At 52.1% G+C, this 20,937-nt stretch overlaps 1 protein-coding gene across 2 annotated transcripts in view; it reads left to right on the plus strand.

Annotated features, from left to right (window-relative positions):
* PHACTR3 (phosphatase and actin regulator 3) overlaps positions 1-20,937 on the plus strand; it is a 151,818-nt gene that overhangs the window by 80,647 nt on the left and 50,234 nt on the right. For both annotated transcript variants that reach the window (XM_036420035.2, XM_045574997.1), the window contains one exon: positions 19,754-19,915. In XM_036420035.2, the coding sequence (XP_036275928.1) occupies positions 19,754-19,915 (162 nt within the window). Of the gene's footprint in view, positions 1-19,753; positions 19,916-20,937 lie in introns of those variants that run through there.

The following is a 20,937-nucleotide window of genomic DNA, read 5'->3' on the forward strand; positions in this document are numbered from 1 at the left end:
AGATTCACTTGTTGATAGATATGTATTTGTTGTTCATTATTTTTATCTTTACCTTTTTCTTCTTCTTCCTCTTCATAAAGAATACCTTTCAGCATTTCATATAATACTGGCTTGGTGTTGATATGTTTGATGAACTCGTTTAGCTTTTTCTTATCTGTGAAGCTCTTTATCTGACCTTAAATTTTTAATGATAACTTTGCTAGGTAGAGTAATCTTGGTTGTAGGTTCTTGCTGTTCATCACTTTATATATATATATATTATTGATTTTGTACAGAGAGGAAGGGAGAGAGATACAGAGTTAGAAACATTGATGAGAGAGAGTCATCGATCAGCTGCCTCTTGCACATCCCTTACTGGGGATATGCCCACAACCAAGGTACATGCCTTTGACCAGAATCAAACCCGGGACCCTTCAGTCCCCAAGCCGATGCTCTATCTATTGAGCCAAACCAGTTTTGGCTGTTCATCATTTTGAATATTTCTTGCCACTCCCTTCTGGCTTGCATAGTTTCTGTTGAGAAATCAGCTGACCGTCATATGGGTGCTCCCTTGTAGGTAACTAACTGTTTTTCTCTTGCTGCTTTTAATATTCTCTCTTTATCTTTTGCTCTTGGGATTTTAATTATGATGTGTCTTGGTGTGGTCCTCGTTGGCCTTTTTTTGTTTGGGGTTCTGTGTGTTTTCTGGACTTGTAAGTCTATTTCTTTTACCAGGTGGGGGAAGTTTTATGTCATTATTTCTTCAAATACATTTTAGTATCTTGCTCTCTCTCTTCTCTGGCATCCCCATAATTCTGATGTCGGTATGCTTGAGGTTGTCCCAGAGGCTCCTACATTATCTTCAAATTTTTTTATTCTTTTTTCTTTTCCGGTTCTGTGTTTTTTGCTTCTTCATATTTCAAATCTTTGACTTTATTCTTGCATTCCTCTAGTCTGCTGTTAGGCCTCTGTATAATTTTTTTTTTCAGTCAGTGTATGTTTAATTTCTAGTTGGTCCTTTTTCATATCCTAGAGGGTCTCACTAAATTTACTGGTGGTTTCCAGAAAATTCTTGAGAAACCTTATAACTGTGGTTTTGAACTCTATATCCAGTAGTTTGCTTTTCTTCATTTCTGTCGTTTGTGACATGTTTCTTTGTCTCCACATTTTCACTGTTTCCCTGAGTTCGTAGAGTAGCTTTGTGTGCTAAGTGTCCTATAGGGCCCATTGGCTCAGCCTCCCCAGTGGATACTCTTAGTACACTCCTTTGTGGACTGTGTGCACAGCCTTGTTGTAGTTAAGTCTTGATTATTGTTGGTATCACTTGGAGGAATCGACCTCCAGGCTTATTGGCTGTGAGAATCAGCTGTGTCTGTTGGAAGAACTTCTGTGCTGAAACATCCTTATGAGACAAGACTTTCAAAATTGCAAAAGCCTCTGTGCTCAGCTTGAATGGGGTGGAATCTTAGGGAGGAGCATATAGCCTCAGCTTCCCATCATCACTGCCCTATGAGGCCCCTGGATCTCAGTGTCCCTCAGTAATCACTGCAAGCACCTCTGAGAGAAAGCCACCCTCAAGTTTTGCCTGCTGCCAGAGAGTCCAGTTTCTCCCAAATGAGTCTGGATTCCCAGATTCTCACCTGGAACTGGAGTTCAGTGCAGTCAGGAGCTCCCGTCTTCTTCTCTCTTGAGAAAGTCAGCTGTGCACTCAGCAGTCAGTCCTCTCTGCCTGTGCATGTCTTCAGAACTCTGCCTTCTGCAGCTCCCCTGAGTCTCAGTGTTCTTTTCTCTTTTCCTGACAGTCCAGATTCCCCCTGTTTGAGTCTGGGTCCCCAGGGTCTCTCCTAGAACTGGAGTTCATCACAGTCGGGAGCTTCTGTCTCCCTCCCACTTGAGAAAGCCAGCCATGCACTCAGCCACCAGGCCTCTCTGCATGTGTCTCCATACATCAGCTTTTTGCAGCTCCTCTGAGTCTCAGTGTGCTTTTCTCTTTCCTTCTGGTTGTAGAGTTTCCACTCAGCTAGCTTTCCTGTGGTTCTGGATGATGTCCATTTTGTCTTTTAGTTGTAGTTTTGAAATTGTTGTGTGAGGCAGCAGTTTGGGTTTCTCCCTGATATGTTCTTGTAAATGTTAAAAATATTTTCTCCACTGAGTAGCGTCTTGGTGTGTTTTGTTGTTGTTGTTGTTGTTGTTGTTGTTGTTTTTGTTGTGGGGTTTTTTGGTGTTGTTTTGTTTTGTTTTGTTTTGTTTTTGATGGTGTGTTTTCATGGTCAGAAGATTATTTAAAGACTAGAGGTCTGGTGCACTAAATTCATGCATAGATAGGGTCCCTAGACCTGGCCTGTGATCAGGGACAATCAGGGCCTTCCAGCTGCCGGTTGGGGCCTTCTTTGTTCCACCCACCCCCAGGAGGTCAGAGCATTCAATAACGAGCAGTCTCCCAGTCAATTCCCAAAACGACACTTTGCGTATTATCCTTATATACATATAAATTATTAGGTAAATGTATGGGTATTTTTTTAAGGCTTTGTTAATTGCTACTTTCTTAGATTGTCGTCAGATAAGTAGCTACTCACTTTTTTTTTCTTTTCTTTTTTTTCTGGTTCTTATCTTTATTTTGTCCTTCATCTCATGACATCCTGACCTCCTGAGTTAGGTCAGAGACTCAGCCCAGCCTTTAAATGGTCCATTGTTGCCATAGATGTGAAATGCATGCTTCATAGTAGACCACTTCTCTAATTCACACTAAGTTCTTCTTCTGGATTTTTAATAACTGCAGCTTCCTTATATATGTAACCACCTAGCCTCCCTCAGCACATATTTAGATATTATCTATTAATTATAATTTTATATCATTATGAGGAAATGACATGGATAGATTCCAAAACCGCAGCATGTTTGAAATATTTACCCCTCCTGGGCCCCTCTGACTGTATGTACTGTCTCTTCTGAGGCTTTTGTGAACATGGGGATCATAATGACGCTCAGACCCCAGCCTCTCTGCAAGTGGCTGGGAAGACCCAGGCTGGTTCTCAAAGCCCAGCAATCCTGCTGTGAAACAAGTGTCAGTCCCCAGTTCCTAGCGAGTCCTGGCACTCTACCTCCTGGGCCCCACTGAATCCCACTGCCACCCGGAGCCCGTCCCTGTGGCAGTGACGGGCTGACCGATTTGGTCAGGCTGGGCCTGTGTCTGTACACCAGCCAGGGAGCGTGGGCGGGAAGGGGGTTATTAGTCAGAATGAGCTGAGCTGCTGCTGCTGTGACCCCCGGGACATCCGTTCCTCTCCGTGCTGTGCATAGATCACAGGCAGCAAAAGGATCTGCTTATCACACCAGCGGGGCAGGTGCTCCTCCCTACACCCCACCCTACCCCCACCTGCCTGCCCGGCCACAAGCAGGAAGCAGGAGCGGGAGAATAGGAACGTGGCCCCTGAGGTGAGGATCTGTGAACATTAATAGTCTGTGGTGAGCTGGCCCGCCTGTTCCCAGATATTTAGTTCCTACCCCTTCCCAAGGGAGACAACCCCCAGCTCCAGCCAGTCACTGCCTACGGCTCACCGTCCGGGATCTGTATAGCGACTCATCTTTTTGTCCTGTTCGCATGTGGCTCTTGTGGTCGGAGACTCTGACCCCCTTGCAGACCCTCGAATTTCCGATTCTCCTTCCCGAGGCACTGGGTTATCTGCACGGCGTTTCCCCAGCGCTTGGCTCTGTTCCCGAGAAAAGAGCGTGGTGCGCTGCCTCGTCTTGGATGCGGGATCAGAATGCTTCCCATGCCCAGCGCGTCCATCTGGTCCCGTCGGGCGGGGGTCAGGACGCTGTGGCGGTGGCCGAGCGCCAGCTGGTCCCGAGCCCCAGGGCCAGTGCCTCCACCAGCTGGGCCATCTGCAAGGTGCCGCGCCTGGGTGGAAGGCAGGGACGGTGGAGTAGCATGACGGCATGCACAGACTCAGTGTGGGGTGAGGATGTAGGAGAAAGTCTCCCCCAAACGGTCCAGCCCTATTCCATCTTTGTATCTTTCCTCATACAGTGAGACCTAGTTTCAACCCACAGCGGGGGCCTCTGTAGGAACGGATACTTGGAAGTCAGTGACAGCCACACATTGGCAGTTTCGGATGGTCTGGTCTGAGACAGCACATCAGTTAAACCTTGAGGAAATCAGCCCCTGGTACAGCTCTGTGTTCCAAAGGAAGCCACGGTCTTTAGCCACAGTCTGTCCCATGCCCTGAGCAGCTGTTCGTGAAGCCACCGTGACTGGCCTGTGTGGCCTCCTGTCCTCACCAGAGAGCCTGGTGACAAGCCCCCCCCCCCCCCGATCCCACCCCCACCTCCGCTCGAGAGCGCCACTCCTCATCCAGATGAGCGCCCATTAGATCTCGTGAAAATTTAATGTGCTGAGTGTGTCGTTAATGAGGTTTTTAATAGATGAGTGTTCAGCCCTCGGGAATGCCAGAGGAATACATTAAGAATGGGCCCCCAGGGGCTGGGGCAACAGGTGGCACACTGGGGTGCAAGTCGTTTTTCCTTATTTGCAACTTCTCTTTAAAGGGGTTTTCTCCTTTACTTTCTTCCTGAGTGAACCAAGGTGCCAGGCTCTGGGGTTTAGCTGGATTTTGTGCTCTTAGCCCGAAGAACACAGCATCCTCCCCCCTGGGAAATGGTTGGATCAAATGAGTCCTCCCAACTCAGCCTTGGTTTGGGGAGCTCCAAACAGACTTTGGGGACTTTGTGGCTGGCTTCTCTCCCCACCACCCCCCCCCCCGTGTCATCATTGGCATGACCAGTGTGAACATGGGCAAGTCACACATGCGAGCTGACTTCAGGGTGGGAGCTGAGCATCTGCAAACGCTAATGGTTTGCATGAGCTGGCCGGTCACAGCGGGATCCCCTGAGAGCCCCAGGAAAGGTGACCTGGTCACGGGGGCCCTAGAGAAGGTGACCTGCTCACAGGGGAGCCCTGAGAGCCCGGAGGATGGGGCCTGACCGTGCTCCTGCCTGGTGTGAGGTAGAGCCCGCTGTGTCCCCTGTGAGGAGGCCCGGGCCTTTTCTGTGCATCTGTGGGACTGCAACCCCGAGACAGCAGCGGGCTGTGTTTCTCCAAATCCCCTTAGTCTCCAGGTCTCCCCGGCATGCTGAAGGGCAGCACAGCCTCCACAGGAGGCCAGCATCAGGACACCCGTTTCCTGGGGGAAGCCCAGCCAGCTCACACAGATGGAGGCCATGTCCTCTGTCTCTTCTTTGCATCCCCTCTGCTCACTGGGCTGGGCACCGTGGTGTGTCCTGCAGTGCTATCTCTGGCTGGGCCCTCCGGGACACCCAGCGGATGCATCCACTCGATGGGCCGCACTCCAATCCCCACTGTGCTGGGTCCCAGCCCGGCTCCTGCGCAGCCCAGCCCTCCCACCAGGGCCCTTCCGCAGGAGCCTGAGCTACACACGCTTCCCTGCATCTCCGTTGATATCAGGACACGGTCTCTGCGAATATCTTGGCTGTGGATTTCTTTCCAGGTCTTTGACTGGGACTGACTCTACAAGAAGCTTAAGAATCTGCCCTGGGCCTCCCTCCTGGCAGCATCCCACTCAGACCTTACAGGGTCTCCCAGGAAACCCTGGTGGTTTTCATTCCTCTTTGTGTTTTGATGTAGGAAGGGAAAACCCGTTCTGTTGAAAATCAAAGACTTGTTCAAAGCGCTTGCTTTTTGTGATTCCCTTGCAAACTGCAACTTTGCCCAGGGCCTGCGTCACATCTTCACTCATGGGCTGATATTCACTGAGAGGCGAACTGTGGTCAGTGACAGCAATGCAGGGAGCCAGCTGGGACTCGGGGATGCTGATGAGGGGACGGCAGCTGAGCTGGCTGAGCAGCGCCATGGCCAGACACCGCAGGGAGTGTCCATGAGCCTGCAGGCCCTCGGTCCTGACATGGCCATTCCCAGGCGGTGCCAACGCCATCCTGTTTTATAGACGTCAGGAGGCTGTGGCACGGGGAGGGAAGTGGAGGGGATTGCCACATTTCGGCTGCGAGTGGGGACTTGGTTCACAGCCAGTCCGTTCTGGCCCATGGAACCCTCGGGGCAGTGCCACCCTGTGCAGAGCCAGCCCACAGCCTGCTCATCGCTGAGCACTGGGTTTGGGTGGGATTCTGCCCCTGATGGATGGAGTTCTTCCAGAAACAAGTGCAGGGACCCGGCCGGGCCATGGCTCTGTGTGGGATCAGTGCCAGCCCAGCTCCTGAGAGATCCGGGTCCCACACACTCTCATGATTGTCCGAAACATCTCTGCATACCTGGTCACACTGCTCTGAGCAGCTGCATGTTGAGTCAAAAAACTGGTGCCCACAAGAGCACCCACCTCACTTCCTGTCCCCATGAGCAGGGCCGCCTCAGGGGTCCGAGGCTCCCAGCAGCACCCTCCTGCTCCCCGTGGTGCTCCCTACAGCGGTCTGGGCGTAACCTCATTACTTAATGGGCCCGGAGGGATGATGGCTGAGGCCAGATCCAAGCAGTCCCCACGGACTCACTTCTAACAATGCATTAAACCACCACAGGGGATTGCCTGGGGCTGGGAACTGGGATTAAGAACCTTCTGACACGTTATGTTTATAAAGGGAGTTGGAGAGTCATGACATTTAAAGAGACATCTCAGTGGGGAAGAAGGGTCATTTGGGCCACAGCCTCTGAAGCAGGTGGACAGGTGTGTGCTTTGTCATGCTCTGGGCTGGGCAACTTGGGTGGGTGAGCAGAGGACCTGTAAACCCTCCTTTGCCTGGTGAGAGGCTCCTGTCCAAGGGGAGCCTTTCTGGACTGCACTAGGCTCTTTAGCACGCGGCGCCTGAGGAGAAGCAGGCAAGACGAATGGGCAGTGAAGCTCCTTGGAGAGAGGTGTGAGGGAGCCCCTTCCCAAAGGATTTGCGCTTTTTCTTCGCAATAAAAAGTGCTCAGCGCTGCTCAATCTTCTCACTGAGCTTGAGTCACCTCCTGTAGGAAATTCATCCAGATCCCATTACATGCTCTCTCCTGGTCGCAAACACTTACCTGGCTGCCACGTGCACCTGTGCATTTGATTCACTGATTGATGTCTGAGAGCCCAAGTGGGCCGTGAGCCCAGGGGGGCCGTGAGCCCAGGGGGGCCATGAGCTCCATGAGGTAAGCACCACGTCTAGTTGTGCTCATCAGCACCACTCCAGCCCCCAGCACAAAGTAGATGACTGTGTTAGTTTGGGGCTCTGCAAGGTGACTCCAGACCAAGGGTTAGAGGGAAAGTGCTCCCAGGAGACACTGGTGATAGACAGGGAAAACCACACAGGGAAGGGGCTGGGGCCAAGGCGAGGGGGTGCCAAGGGCAGCTGCTCCTCAGAGTTGGCCCCACCCAGAGGCCAGGGGGCTGGGCGTGGCCTGTGTGATGTCGGTCATTGGCTCAGCTCTGAGCCTGCTACAATGTTCTGCTCACCCCCCGAGACACGCCTGGAGGAGCAGGCTGCCATCTCATTCAAAATCTGCACAATTTCTGATGTGCTCTGACACAAGGCAGAGTTGAAGAGTCAGCTACAGTCTGCTGGTGGTCACGGGAGTACATTTACGATTCCCACAGCCAGAATGCTGTGAAATAGGCCATCTTTACCAAATGTCTGATTTAAGGCTTGTTCAAAGTTTGCACACGGAGTGAACCTTTGTTTTCCTGGCTCGTCCAAATCTGCGTGAGTCACAGTCCTGGTGTGTGTTCTCTCACCGACTGCTTCCCCTGGACCCCAGGCGCCCAGTTCTGCAGAGGGCAGGCTGGGGTGAAGGGAGGCGCCAGGCTGGCTGCTGCAGAGGGAGCTGCCACAACAGCGGGAGCTTCGGGACATCCTGAGCAGACAGGCTCCGTCTGCAGGGCAGGTTCCCAGGCTAGCCTGTCACCATGTGACTTCCCAGAAAGCGTGTACTGTGGACTTGTGGCTTGTTGGGTTGTATCCATCTCACTCTTCACTTCCATGAAAATCGCCAGCCGAGCCAGGGTCCAGCCAGGGCCCACGGTGAGGCAGGTGGCCATGAATGTGACGGAAGCATAGCCACCTGCAGGCATTGGAGCCCAATACTCTCCACTCTGTGGTGGGAACTCTCCAACAGCAGCCACAAATCAACTTCTCAGTGCCAGAACGAGCGGAGCCAGGCAGAGTGTAGGGTGGCAGAGACTCACCCAATCAGGAAGGAGCCGGTGCAGTAAGTCCTGGACACCTGCCTTGTTCTAGTGGGATCATTCGTCCTCGATGTGCCTGGACCAGCTCCCTATGCTTAGAAGCTGGGAACGTGAGCAGTGCCTTTCCTTTGGATTCTCAAATGCTGGCTGATGTCTTGCAGGGCCTCCCTGGATTCTGTTTTAGTGCCTGGGCAGCGAGTTACACAGGATGCATGTGGTCTCTGTTTTCTTGGTTAGATTGCTAAGAGGAACATTAAACTAATGAACACACACATCAACAGCTAATTATAGGAGAAACCAAGATGGCGGCATAGGTAAACATCTAAACCGCTGCTTCACACAATCACTTCAAAACTGCAACTAAAAGACAAAATGGACATCATCCAGAACCACAGGAAAGCTGGCAGAGTGGAAATTCTACAACTAGAAGGAAAGAGGAAAGCACCCTGAAACTCAGAGGAGGTGCGGAAGTAAAGTGCAGAGGTATGGAGGCACATGAGAAAAGGCTGGCAACTGAGGACACGGTTGTCTTTTTTAATCTGGAGGGAGACACAGGCTCCTGACTGCTCTGAACTTCAGTTCCGGGCGAGACTCTAGGGATCCAGACTCATACTGGGGAGAAACTGAACTGTCTGGCATTGGGCAGAACTCGAGGGTGGTTTTCTCTCAGAGGTGCTTACAGCAATTACGGAGGGACACTGAGACTCAGGAGCCTCTTAGGTCAGGGCTGAGGATCAGCCATAGCTGTTTGCTCTGTCCTATTGATTCCCTAAGACCCCCACCCTACTCAAGCTGTGCGCAGAGGCTTTTGCATACGAATGGCCTGGCCTTTTGCAATCTAAAATTACATAACAAACTGTAGCTGAGACAGAGAGACCCACAACATCCAAAAGAAAGCCCAAGCCCCACAGTGGCTTGCATTGCTTCACAGCTGGGCCTCATCTAGGCACCTCCAAAAGCCAAACAAAGAAAAGGAATCTGCAGATTTCTCCATAGCTCCTGCTGGGTGGCCACAGGCACAGGCTAAATTTGCACCTCCTTGAGATCCAAGAGCCATTGTACCATCTGAGTGGGACCATCTAGATTACACCTCTTCAGATCCATAAGGGACATACTCAGGGGGCAGACTCAGTGAACACCAAAGCCCCACTGAAGCTAGTCTTGTCCCATAAGGGTGTCTCCAGCACAGAAGTTCTCCCATCACAGACACAGCTGACCCTCACAGCCAATTGGCCTGGAGGTCAATTCCTCCCAGTGATACCAACAACAATCAAGACTTACCTACAGCAAGACTGTGCAAAAAGCCCATAAAGGGGTGCACTAAGAGTGTCCGCCCCAGGTAATTGGGGAGGTTGAGGCACTGGGCCCTATAGAACAACTAGCACACAAAGCCACTCTATCAACTCAGGGAAGCAGCCAAAATGTGGAGACAAAGAAACAGGTCACAAATGACAGAAATGGAAGAAAGCAAAATACTGGATATTGAGTTCAAAACCATGGTTATAAGGTTTTTCAAGAATTATCTAGAAACCACCGATAAATTTAGTGAGACCCTTGAGAATATGAAAAAGGACCAACTAGAAATTAAACATAACTGACTGAAATAAAGAATAATATACAGAGATCCAACAGCAGACTAGAGGATAGCAAGAATCAAGTCAAAGATTTAAAATATGAAGAAGCAAAAACACTCAACTGGAAAAGCAAAAAGAAAAAAGAATCCAAAAATTTGAAGATAGTGTAAGGAGCCTCTGGAACAACTTCAAGTGTACAGACATCAGAATTATGGGGGTGTCAGAAGAAGAGAGAGAGCAAGATACTGAAAACGAATTTGAAGAAATAATGACAGAAAGCTTCCCCCACTGGCAAAAGAAATAGACTTACAAGTCCAGAAAGCACACAGAACCCCAAACAAAAGGAATCCAAAGAGGACCACACCAAGACACATCATAATTAAAATGCCAAGAGCAAAAGATAAAGAGAAAATATTAAAAGCAGCAAGAGAAAAACAGTTACCTACAAGGGAGTACCCATACGACTGTCAACTGATTTCTCAATGAAACTATACAGGCCAGAAAAGAGTGGCAAGAAAAGTGATGAATAGCAAGAACTCCCAAGCAAGATTACTCTACCCAGCAAAGCTATCATTTAGAATTGAAGGTCAGATAAAGAACTTCACAGATAAGAATCTAAAGGAGTTCATCACCACCAAACTAGTATTATATGAAATGCTGAAAGGTATTCTTTAAGTGGAAGAAGAAGAAAAAGGTAAAGATAAAATTATGAACAACAAATACATATCTATCAACAAGTGAATCTAAAAATCAAGTGAATAAAAAATCTGATGAACAGAATAAACTGGTGAATATAATAGAATCAGGGACATAGAAAGGGAGTGAACTGACAATTCTCAGGGAGGGGAACAGTGTGAGGGGGGAGGTGCGGGAAGAGACTGAACAAAAATCATACACCTATAGATGAGGACAGTGGGGGGAGGGAGGGATCAGCGAGAGGGGCGCTATGGGGTGTAAAAGAGGAACAAATGTAATAATTTGAACAATAAAGATTTATTTTTAAAAAACAGCTAATTATAAATTGCACTGAAGACTACTGAAGAAAAAAATAGCAGCAAACCTAACACAGTAGTTGGCAAACTCATTAGTCAACAGAGTGGTGAGCCGAGGCTTGCGAGCCACAGTTTGCCAACTACTGACCTAACAGATGGGTATGGAGGATGAAACCACGGGGATGAATAGGAGTTCGTCGAGGAAAAGTGTTGCCTCAGAGGGATTGGCATGGGAGGCAGCCCTGTGGTGTGAGGAACTTGATGAGTCGGAGCAGACAAGAAAGAGCTACAACTGGAGCAAAGCGGGGAGGGCATGGTGTGAGACAAACTCAGGAAGCAGTGGCCAGGAGGCTGGGGTCACAGTTGGGTTTGGTGTTTCATCGTGAACGTCACCGTGGCATTAAGTGTGGGAGTGGTGTCAGACCCTATTTGCCTCGTGAGGCAGGAATCGAGGCGTGGGGAAACCAAGGAAGCAGGCTGCTGCAGTTTGTGGGGGAGACTGAGGCTGGCCTGGGCCCCACGTTAATGTGGGGGGCAGGGAAAGGGATCAGGATCAGAAACTATTCCTTCTCTCCCTCTCCCTTCTTAGAGTGCCCACTGGAACTGTCTCCCTGAAGACATTGCCAGAGGGACCATTGAAGGCAGGAGTTGGCAAGTGAGGGCCCGGTAGACCAAACCTGCCTGCCGTTGGTTTCTATAAAACTGTTGCGAGGAAGTGCAGCCCCGCCTCGGAACTGGCACAGCATTGGCAGCTGCGTTCACCCTGCGGCAGCCGAGTGGGAGCGTCGCAACAACGTGGGGCCCGTGGAGTACAAGATGTTTACTCTCTGTCCCTTCCCAGAAAGCACGTGCCTGTTTCCGACCTCAGCTAACCGAGTGCAGAACATGTTTCAAAACAAAATTGTTTGGCACAGAATCTTCCCAGCATTTAAAATGTGTTCAATTCCTCGAAAAAAAAAAAAAATTGCTAAAGTGTGCATATTTCTAAAAAAGTAACACTTGTCTGTCTTTAAGGTTTGACTGATGTGCTGGAACAATGGTAGGCAAACTCATTAGTCAACAGAACCAAATATAAACAGTACAACAATTGAGATTTCTTTTGAGAGCCAAATTTTTTAAACTTAAACTTCTTCTAATGCCACTTCTTCAAAATAGACTTGCCCAGGTCGTGGTATTTTGTGGAAGAGCCATACTTCATGGGCCAAAGAGCCACATGTGGCTTGAGAGCCGCTGTTTGCAAACCATGGTGCTAGAAGAACCTCATCTCACACCTGAGCTTTCGAAAATCAGGGGTGGGCCCTGGCCCGTGTGGGTCCGTTGGTTGGAGGTCATCTCATGAACCAAAAGGTCACCTGCTCAGGGCACATGCACGGAGTGCAGGAGGCAGCCAATCAGTGCTTCTCTCTCACATCAATGCTTTTCTCTCTCTTTCCCTTTCCCTTCCTCTCTCTCTAAAATCAATAAAAACATTTTTAAAAATTAAAAAAAAGAGAGTCAGTGTTGGGACTCGGGCATTGAAGTCAGACAATATTATTTGTCTAAACTGGCACCTTTTTGCTAATCTGCTCCCCGAAACACTCATTTGTCTCTTCTGTCAAACGCAGTCTTTAGGGGGATGTCTGTCAAAGCAGTTTTTAAGTCTTTGCAGAGTCTTGGGCATCTCCCCAAAACATTTGTGTGTGTGTGTGTGTGTGTGTGTGTGTGTGTGTGTGTGTGTTTTAATCCTCACCCAAGGATATTTTCCCATTGATTTTTAGGGAGACTGAAAGAGAGAGGGAAAGACAGAAAGAAGCATCAATGTGAGAGAAACATATCAATTGGTTGCCTCCTGCATGGGCCCAACCAGGGTCCAGGCCAGTGAGGAACCTGCAATCAAGGTACGTGCCCTTAACTAGAATTGAACCCGGGACCTTTGGTCTGCAAGCCGACACTCTATCCACTGAGCCAAATCAGCTAGGGCCCAAAAGCATTTGTATAAGAATTTGTGTGCGTGCAAATACCTGGCGTCCTACTAGGCCCCATAGCAACAGAGGGCTGGGATGATGCAATGAGGAGGCAGCTTTCCCAGGTGTGCCCCCACTTCCCGGACCTTACCTCTTCACATGTAACCCCTGGTTCGAAGCTCTGTGGACTGTGTCTCAGAACCGCCTTATTTACGGAGCTAAGCTGGCTTTCACTTGGAGAACTGGCCATATGTCTGGCAGGCCCGGGCCCATTGGCAGAATCATGGGGTTGATACTAAGCAGATGGGCCTTTAGTGAGATGCACTGTTTTTTCCATCGGACATGTGAGTGAGAAGAAGACACGTTAATCACTTTAATCATGTCTTGATTTTTCCACTGGTGTCCCAGGCACAAAGAGTGCCCAGTTATCTGGTCCCAATTTCTGTATCCTTGCTGGGGGAAGAGGGGGGGGGAGGGAAGGGGAGGAGCTGCTCAGACAGCTGGAAGAAGCTTAGAGACTTGGGAAAATTTGAGGCCCAACCTCTGCTACCATCTTAGAGAATCCTGTTATCTTTGAAACAGAGATATCGGGGAGGATCTTGCATATTCCCAAACTACGTTGTCATTAACACTACTCAGCAGGAGTGGGTTCCTCAGGTCTATTGTGCCAGCTCTGTCTGATAGCTTTCCCGTGGTTATTGCTATCTGGGCATCAAGGTGTGAATAGGGTTGCTTGGCCCATCTGTTTAGAAAAAACTGGTTCAATGGATGAATAGGAGTGCTTACTGCAGGACTTCTCAGAGCCTTTCCTCTGATACTATGCGGTGAGACTCTTCAGGGAAGGCTTTGAGTGTAGACAGTGTTTCCACCCACAAAGCATCTCCCATGCTAGGGTTCCATGGAACACACTTTGAGAAACACCGGTGCCATGCCCAGTTGGTGGACATTAGATCAGTGAGCCTGGATGCCTGTCCCAGACCCAGCACTTAAGAGCCATGTGGCTCCGTCCTCACTTCCTGACTGTGAAATGGAGCTGAAAAGGTCAGCCCCGCCCCCTGGGGTTGTCTGCTTGAACTCACAGAAGAATTCCTCAGCCACCCCCGGGAAATTTAAAAATCCCATCTCCTACGTCAGGCAGGATCCGACTCATCATACTTCAGGGCCTTGCTTTCTCCTTATGTTTTTTAGCATCTCCAGTGATGAGCAAGGGAGAGGGATGCCATGGTGTTAGGGGCAGTGTAGGGGGCTGCCAGGAGAGGTGACAGCCAGCTGGAGGCCCGGTGGCTGCTTAGGAATGGCAATTATTCCGCGTTGAGGGGCACAGAGGTGAGCCCAGGTGGTTGTTGATAACCACAGACGTGCGTTTCGATTTTGTTTCAGTTTTCATAGCTCAGAATGAGTCTCTCTCATTCACTCACTCCTTCATTCACTCACTCACTCCTTCATTCTCCACTCCAAGTGCCAGCACTGTGCTGGGTGTCAGAGAAGGAGGGAGAGGTGCTGCCCGGTCATGGTCCTTGGCTCCCACGCGGTAACCGTGCTGCTGACGTGGGCTAGCATTGACCTCGAGTTCTGATGGATGTTATCTCAACCCAGGACATCAACAGAAGCCCTGAGAACGCAGGCCCCTCCTCCAGGAGTTGTCCCCTTTGAATGAATTAGCCCTTGTTGCTGCCTCCGCCTTCCCTGCATGCCCCTCCCGCCCAGTTCAGTTCCGCCAGTGCTCCTGTCTGGACGTGCTCACGTGGAGCCCTAGTTCTGTTCATATTGATCAGTGCTCCCAAGTATCCCCTCTCTCGTTGTTACGCAAAAATCTTCCAGGAGGAATGGACCAGGCCTGCAGGGGTGCTTATGCATCTGGGAGACCAGATCTGTGTGAAGATGTGGCTTGGGAGGTCCAGACCAACCCGTCCGGGCGGTGGGGTGGTTAGAACGCCCAGCACTTGCTTTGTAGACGCCATCAAGCTGTGTCTTGCAGCTGGGACACATGCCACTGGTCTTTTGGACCCTAAATGCCCTGACTTTACCACAGTTGCAACTATAATGACCTCTGCCCTCCCTGCTTGTCCTCCCTCATGCTGTGTCCCTGATAACAGTATCTGTTCCCTGTGCTCTAACCAGGGCTTTGGACAAGGGCTTTGGCCCTGTGACCTGGGAAAATGATTTCAATTCTCTTTGCCTCCATTTTTGCCTTTGCAATGTAGGCAATGAAAACAGTCACCTGTCCTCTAGGGTCTGGGTGGGAACAAGACAAGCTCATCCATGCTAGGGGCTCAGAGCACAGCTGGTCACACGCACAGACCATGATGGTGGCAGCAAAACAAAACTTGGTCTTCCCGATCTTCCATGGGCATCTATATCTCCCCTTGATCCCTCTCCCTATTCTGAGGAGGACCCATCTTTGGTGACATCTCTGGTTCCCTTCCTCCTTTCTCCACTGGTCCCCTGCCCTCACCTGCCTGTTCCCTCTCAACCAGCCTCCCTGCCTTCCGTCTTGTTCCCCTGCAATCTGCCCATCGCCCCAACATTCTATGAGGCCTTCCCGCAATGCTGATCTCACAGCAGGTTCCCCAGTGATTCCTGCACCCTCAGGGCTTTGGTCATGGCCACACACAGTTCCTCATGGCCAGGCCGTAGCCTCGCTCCATCCCCTCCATTCCAGCAGCCAGGAGCTCGGCCTAAGAGTTCTCAGATTCAAGTGCACAGACCCTGCCAGCAAGTTAGTACATGAAGGACAACATAGCCTCATTATTTTTCTCAAGTATTGATATGTGTTTAATTAAAAAATACTTTTCCTTCTTTGAGATTATATCCTTCCTATTAGTTATGGATGCTAGTTTTGTGAATGTTTATTTGTGTGTGTATTGGTCATTAGTCAACACCATAGAAAGTTAGCATATCACTTTTGTGCATGAAAATGTTACTCAACCTCAGGCTAGGGACATCAGCTCTCACTTTCCTGCATTACCCCCCCATTCTCCAGTCCCAATGTCCTGTCAGCTTTGATGGATCCGCACCTTTTATTTAACACCTACTCTACCTGCGAGGCCCAAGTCAAATGCCCCCTTCTCAGAGTTTTCAGAACTGCTTCTCAGAAGTGTTTGCTCTGAAGTTGCAATCCCCATCTGTTCTTCCTGCTGGTTCCCCTGTGGTCAGGCACAGGTTCCCCTGTGGTCAGAGAGCCATCAGAGCAAGGGGTCCAGCCCCACTTCCCTCTGCTTCTGGGTGGAGACAGACTCAGGGAAGACACCGAGGCCATACACTGTTGTTCCTTATTCCGGCTTCTCATTTATAGCTTCAGTAGTGCATGTCTGTTTCTTTCTTTCTTTTTTTTTTTTTTTTTTTTTTTTAAATATATTGATTTTTTACAGAGTAGAGGAGAGAGGGATAGAGAGCTAGAAACGTCGATGAGAGAGAAACATCGACCAGCTGCCTCCTGCACACTCCCTACTGGGGATGTGCCCGCAACCAATGTACATGCCCTTGACCGGAATCGAACCTGGGACCTTTCAGTCCGCAGACCGACGCTCTACCACTGAGCCAAACCGGTTTTGGCAACATGTCTGTTTCGAGGGGTACCTCATTGTTCCCGTGTTCGTTGTCTTCCTGCTCCCTCGATTAGCAGGTGAGCTTCCAGCCTGGTGAGACAGAACCTCGTGTTGACTGCATTCAAACAGTGCGGCCCTGGCGCACAGCGGGCCTCAGCTGGTGTTGATTAGTGAGTTGGTGAGTGAATAAATAAACACTCAGAAATCATGTTCCAACATTATCTAATGCAAACGGTGCCTGTCTCCTGAGAGGCCAGCCATGCAGCATGTGGCATTGGTGCCTGACCTCTCTCCTTCCGCTGCTCTTCAAGGCCGGGTATCCCGGGGACATGGAAAGGGGAGTCAGGGTTGGCTCAGTGGTCAGGAGGCAAGAAAGTGGAAATGCCTGGCATGATGAAGGGTGGACTTTGGACTCAGATGGACAGGGCCTGGCCCTGGCTCCCGCACTAGCATCCCAGGTTCAGAGGCTGAGCAGGTGTGTTTATTGGAGCACTTCCTGGGTGCTGGGCGTCGGTGAAGATGCCAGGGACACAGCAATGTGCCTGTGCTCATGGAAAAATAGCATAAGCCCTGCCCCTGGGATGATACCAAGCGGCCAGGGCTAGGATGGAAGGGAATGTTATGAATAAGGGAGTAGACCCTGCACCAGGCTTGAAGATGAGCTGTAAGCTCAGTGAGCAAGGCTGTGGCATTGGTGTTTCTCGCTGCCTGTTCTAGAACGTGCAGGTTTATGGGATCCACCGATGGGGAGATGGGTGGGGTTGGGTACTGGGGACGAGCTCCAGCTGCCCTGAGCATGAGAGGGGACTGGGAGGGAGCGGCGCCTGTGCCTTCAGCTCCGTGCGCAATGTCAGCAGGCCCCGCCTGCCCCATCCTTCACCTGGGCACCCAGGGCCTGCCTGCCCAGAGGTTGTGTGTTTACCTCCTCGTGCCCCTGTGGAAACACTTCCATTAATTAACAGCTAATGTTTCACAGGCAGCAGAGGTGCCAGGACTTAGCACCTGAGCTAATTAGAGGGCAGAGGCTTGCTAATGCACCTTCCCCAGGGATCCTCCCAGGTGGGAAGGGCAGGGCGTTCCCTGGCAACTCCAGAGAGGCTCAGGGATTCAGAGGCCGCCACAGAGGGAAGGGGCAGCATGCCCAGCCCACCCTTTCTGGGGGCACACATGTAGGGGTGCATGCACACCCACCCAGGTGTGGACATGCTCACCCACATATGTAAATGCCCTCCTGCAGTTGCACACATTCCCACACCCCCATCTCCTACATACCTACCCATCCACATTCACACCCACCTTCACATGTGCAGAGCCCACTCCATGCCCAGAAGGACCCAGGCCCACCTCCACTCACTGGGACCCCCATGCCCACAGCTGTTGACACACTCATGCCATCCTGCTCTCGGTTTTTATACGGAATTCCTGCACTGAGCTGCACAGCCTGGCTCCTGAACTTTCTGTTCTTGGGTTGCAAGTCCCAGTGTTCAGGAGCCCTCACCTGCCTGGCCCTAGCCCGAGCCACCTGGGGAGGTGGGGAGCAGGCCCCTGGGCTCAGGGGTCTGTGCTCCCTGATGAGAGCAGGCCCCGAGGGGTCCCCCAGACTAAGCATGCTGCACGCCCAGCACAGGAACGAGTCAGGCTGTTGGAGCGGAAGGTCCCTAGGCCCCTCATAGCTGCATTCTTCCTTCAAGCACTTGACCTCACCCTTCCTGCATCTGGTTACCTGGCCCAGGGTCTCAGCAATGCAGGTAGCAAGTGGGGTGGGATTTGTGGTCCAACCTGTGGTCTAGCCTTCGTGCTGCTCCTTCTGCTTTGCCCACCAGGAAGCTCAGAGCTGCATTGGTGAAGTGCCAGGAACACAGGGATGGTGCCGGTGAGGGGCTGCTGCGGCCCTGTCCAAATCCCCTTTCTCTGGTTTCCCCCCATGTTCATTTTACCTTGTTAGGCGTGTGTTTCTCGTACCTGCCACCCTTCCTTGGTGGGCCAGGCGAGGAGGTATACAGAGAGGGTTGGTAATGCTTCATCATTCCCAGGTCATCTCTGGGGTCTTGTCTTCATCTTCACATGAGCCCCGGCTTGGGGATACCTGGCCAGGCCTTCGCAGATTATGCCCAAAGTGCCTGCCTCCAGACAGCTGGCGCTCCGGAGCAGGTGGCACTGGCCATTCTGCTCCATCTGGCGCCTGTGGGCGCAGGAAGGAGTATCAGGGAATAAACTGTCTCCAGGAAAGGACTGGCTGCATCCTACACACCTGCAAGAAGCTGGGGCAAGGATGGAGGAGGGATCCTGCCTGGCACCCTTGGGTCCCCCTGGCTCTATCATTTCTCACCTGCATGTCCCAGGCTCCTACTGGGTGCAGGGCCTCGGGATTACAGCGGAAAACCAGGGGAGAATGCCATTGCTTTGGTGCCTTCCTGGTTGCTGAGCCTGGAGGGAGAGGTTCTGAAATAAGACTCCCAAGTTTGTCTAAATAAAATACCTCCCACCTGGCCAGGACTGGTCTATGGACCAGCTGTGGCCGCAGCCCCTCACACATGACTCCTGCTCCATTGAGAGAGAGAGAGAGAGAGAGAGAGAGAGAGAGAGAGAGAGAGAGAGAGAGAGAGGAGACACACCCATTGGCCTGGCCCCCGTTGGCCTGGCACATCCTTACTAGTGTCCCATTATCGACTCCCACCTTGGGTGACACATTGCCTTAGTCATGTTTTGTTTTTCATTCTTTTTTTTTTTTTTTAATACCCTTCTCATACGGCCTTTAGGGAGCCCACACCATTCTCTCTCCCAGCCCCCCACCCCCACCCCCAACCCCGCAGACTGTCCCTGAGACAGAGCAGGTGTCTGCTCACACCGTCTGCTTTATCTTCCCACGTGTGTGCATGGTCTCAGAAGAGGTACAATGACCCAGCCGCACCCTGTCCACGGGCTTGTGGCTGCCACCAGTCTCCTGTGTGGCAGCAACGCCGTGCGCTTCCTCGGCCCAGTCTCTGCTTCCTGCGGAGCGTGCCAGTGGCCTCGCTTTCTGATTGAGGAAGGAATCCGGCCACTTTGCTCTGTCCACTCTGGTCTTAGTTATTCTCCGCTGCCCACGAGGAGCACGGCCAGGCCTGCCCAGGGCCGCGGCAGAGCTGGCAGCCGAGCCAGTGGGTGGGGTGGGCGCCAACTCACAGTGGCTCCTTGGTGGCCGTGCGGGTCACTTCGGAACAGGGGCCAGGGCTGGACCTCACCTGGGATGGGGGAAGACAAACTCCCTGAGGTGGCCGAGCCCCCTGAGCAGCTGAAGGGCACAGAGCAGCGGCAGGGCGAGCAGCACAGGTGGAGGGCACAATGCGAGCAGAGGTCCTAGGGTGGAGAGCTCTGTCTTCAGATCGCGGTGCTGCAGGTGGGGTCCGGTTATGGCTTCCGGGGGCTGTGGGGAGCTGCAGTGGAGGGGCTCACAGAGGGGAAATGAAACACGCACTCTAGGGCCGGCTCTGCGGAATCGCAGTGGGTCCTCAGAGTCCCGGGGACACGTGGTCCTGAGCCCTCGGTGTTGTCTTCCAGGTGAGATGGACCCCACGCCCCCCGTGCGCTCCGAATATCTGGTCTCAGGGACTCGCACGCCCCCCGCCCGGAGGAACAGCAGGCTGGCCACGCTGGGCAGGATCTTCAAACCCTGGAAATGGAGGAAAAAGAAAAACGAAAAGCTGAAGCAGACAACATCCGGTGAGCCCCGGGAGCGAGGCGGTGTCCTTGTTGCTGAGCCTTTCGTGGCCTGCGTCTCCCCAGCCCCACGGGCAGGCTGCCTTGGCCTCTGAAGCCAGGAGCTGCCTAACTTGCCGGGTCGCCCCCTCCAGGGGGCCTTCCAGGCCCATCCACCTGCTGGGACAGGTCAGCACTATGACCCACTTACCACCAGCCCCTAGGGGCACACATGCCACCTGGGACCTCGTGAAAAAGCCAGGGCCAGGCTGCACTGAGACCCTGGCTTGTCAAGCTCTCCTGGATGACCTCTCCCCTGAGGAGCAGGCACCCACCTTCCTGCACAGGTACCCACTTTGACAAAGCTGAGCCCGGGGTCCCCAAGAGCCCCCTGGAGATTTGAAGGGCGGCCCTCGGCTCTGCACTCTTCCTGAAGAGGTTGGGGGGGATAGAGGGGCGGGGGTACTGCACCCCCATGCCCCCCTCCCCTTAGAGGACCCGCAGGTCCCCCACCCACCTCCGGCTGTTCCTCCGCTCACCTGGGGAGCTGTGCCACTGCCCCGCAGGCACACTGGGAACTGTGACCGTCAGACAACCGATAGGGGCACGTGTGGCCACAGCGAACTGGCCATACAGCACACAGCAACAGCGCGTTCCCAATACACAGACTCCGTGTTCCCAACGCACACGCTCCGAAGCAGTGTGGCCAGTGCTGTTGCTGGGACGGGCCGTTAGGGAAGGACAGGCTCAGAGGGAGGACGCACCCACGGGGCCAGGAGCTGAGAGTAGCCTAGCACCCTGCTCAGTCCAGCCCCTGGACCCCGGCGTATCCGGGTTGAAGGGAAGGTCGGCCTTGAGAAGCAAACCCAGGGAGACAGCATCTTACCCACAGGCCCTCGCGGGTGCCTCTCAGCTCTGCTGGGAGCCATTCGTGAGCGGCTGTTCTTGTGCCATCGGCTCCGGCCGTGGGACTTGCCTTGGCGAGTGCTTGGCTCAGGCCATGGCCACTGCGATTTTGGGGTTTCCGTTTCCTTCCGGGACTCAGA

Source organism: Pipistrellus kuhlii, unplaced genomic scaffold, assembly GCF_014108245.1.
Source record: "Pipistrellus kuhlii isolate mPipKuh1 unplaced genomic scaffold, mPipKuh1.p scaffold_m20_p_60, whole genome shotgun sequence".
Lineage (NCBI taxonomy): Eukaryota > Metazoa > Chordata > Mammalia > Chiroptera > Vespertilionidae > Pipistrellus > Pipistrellus kuhlii.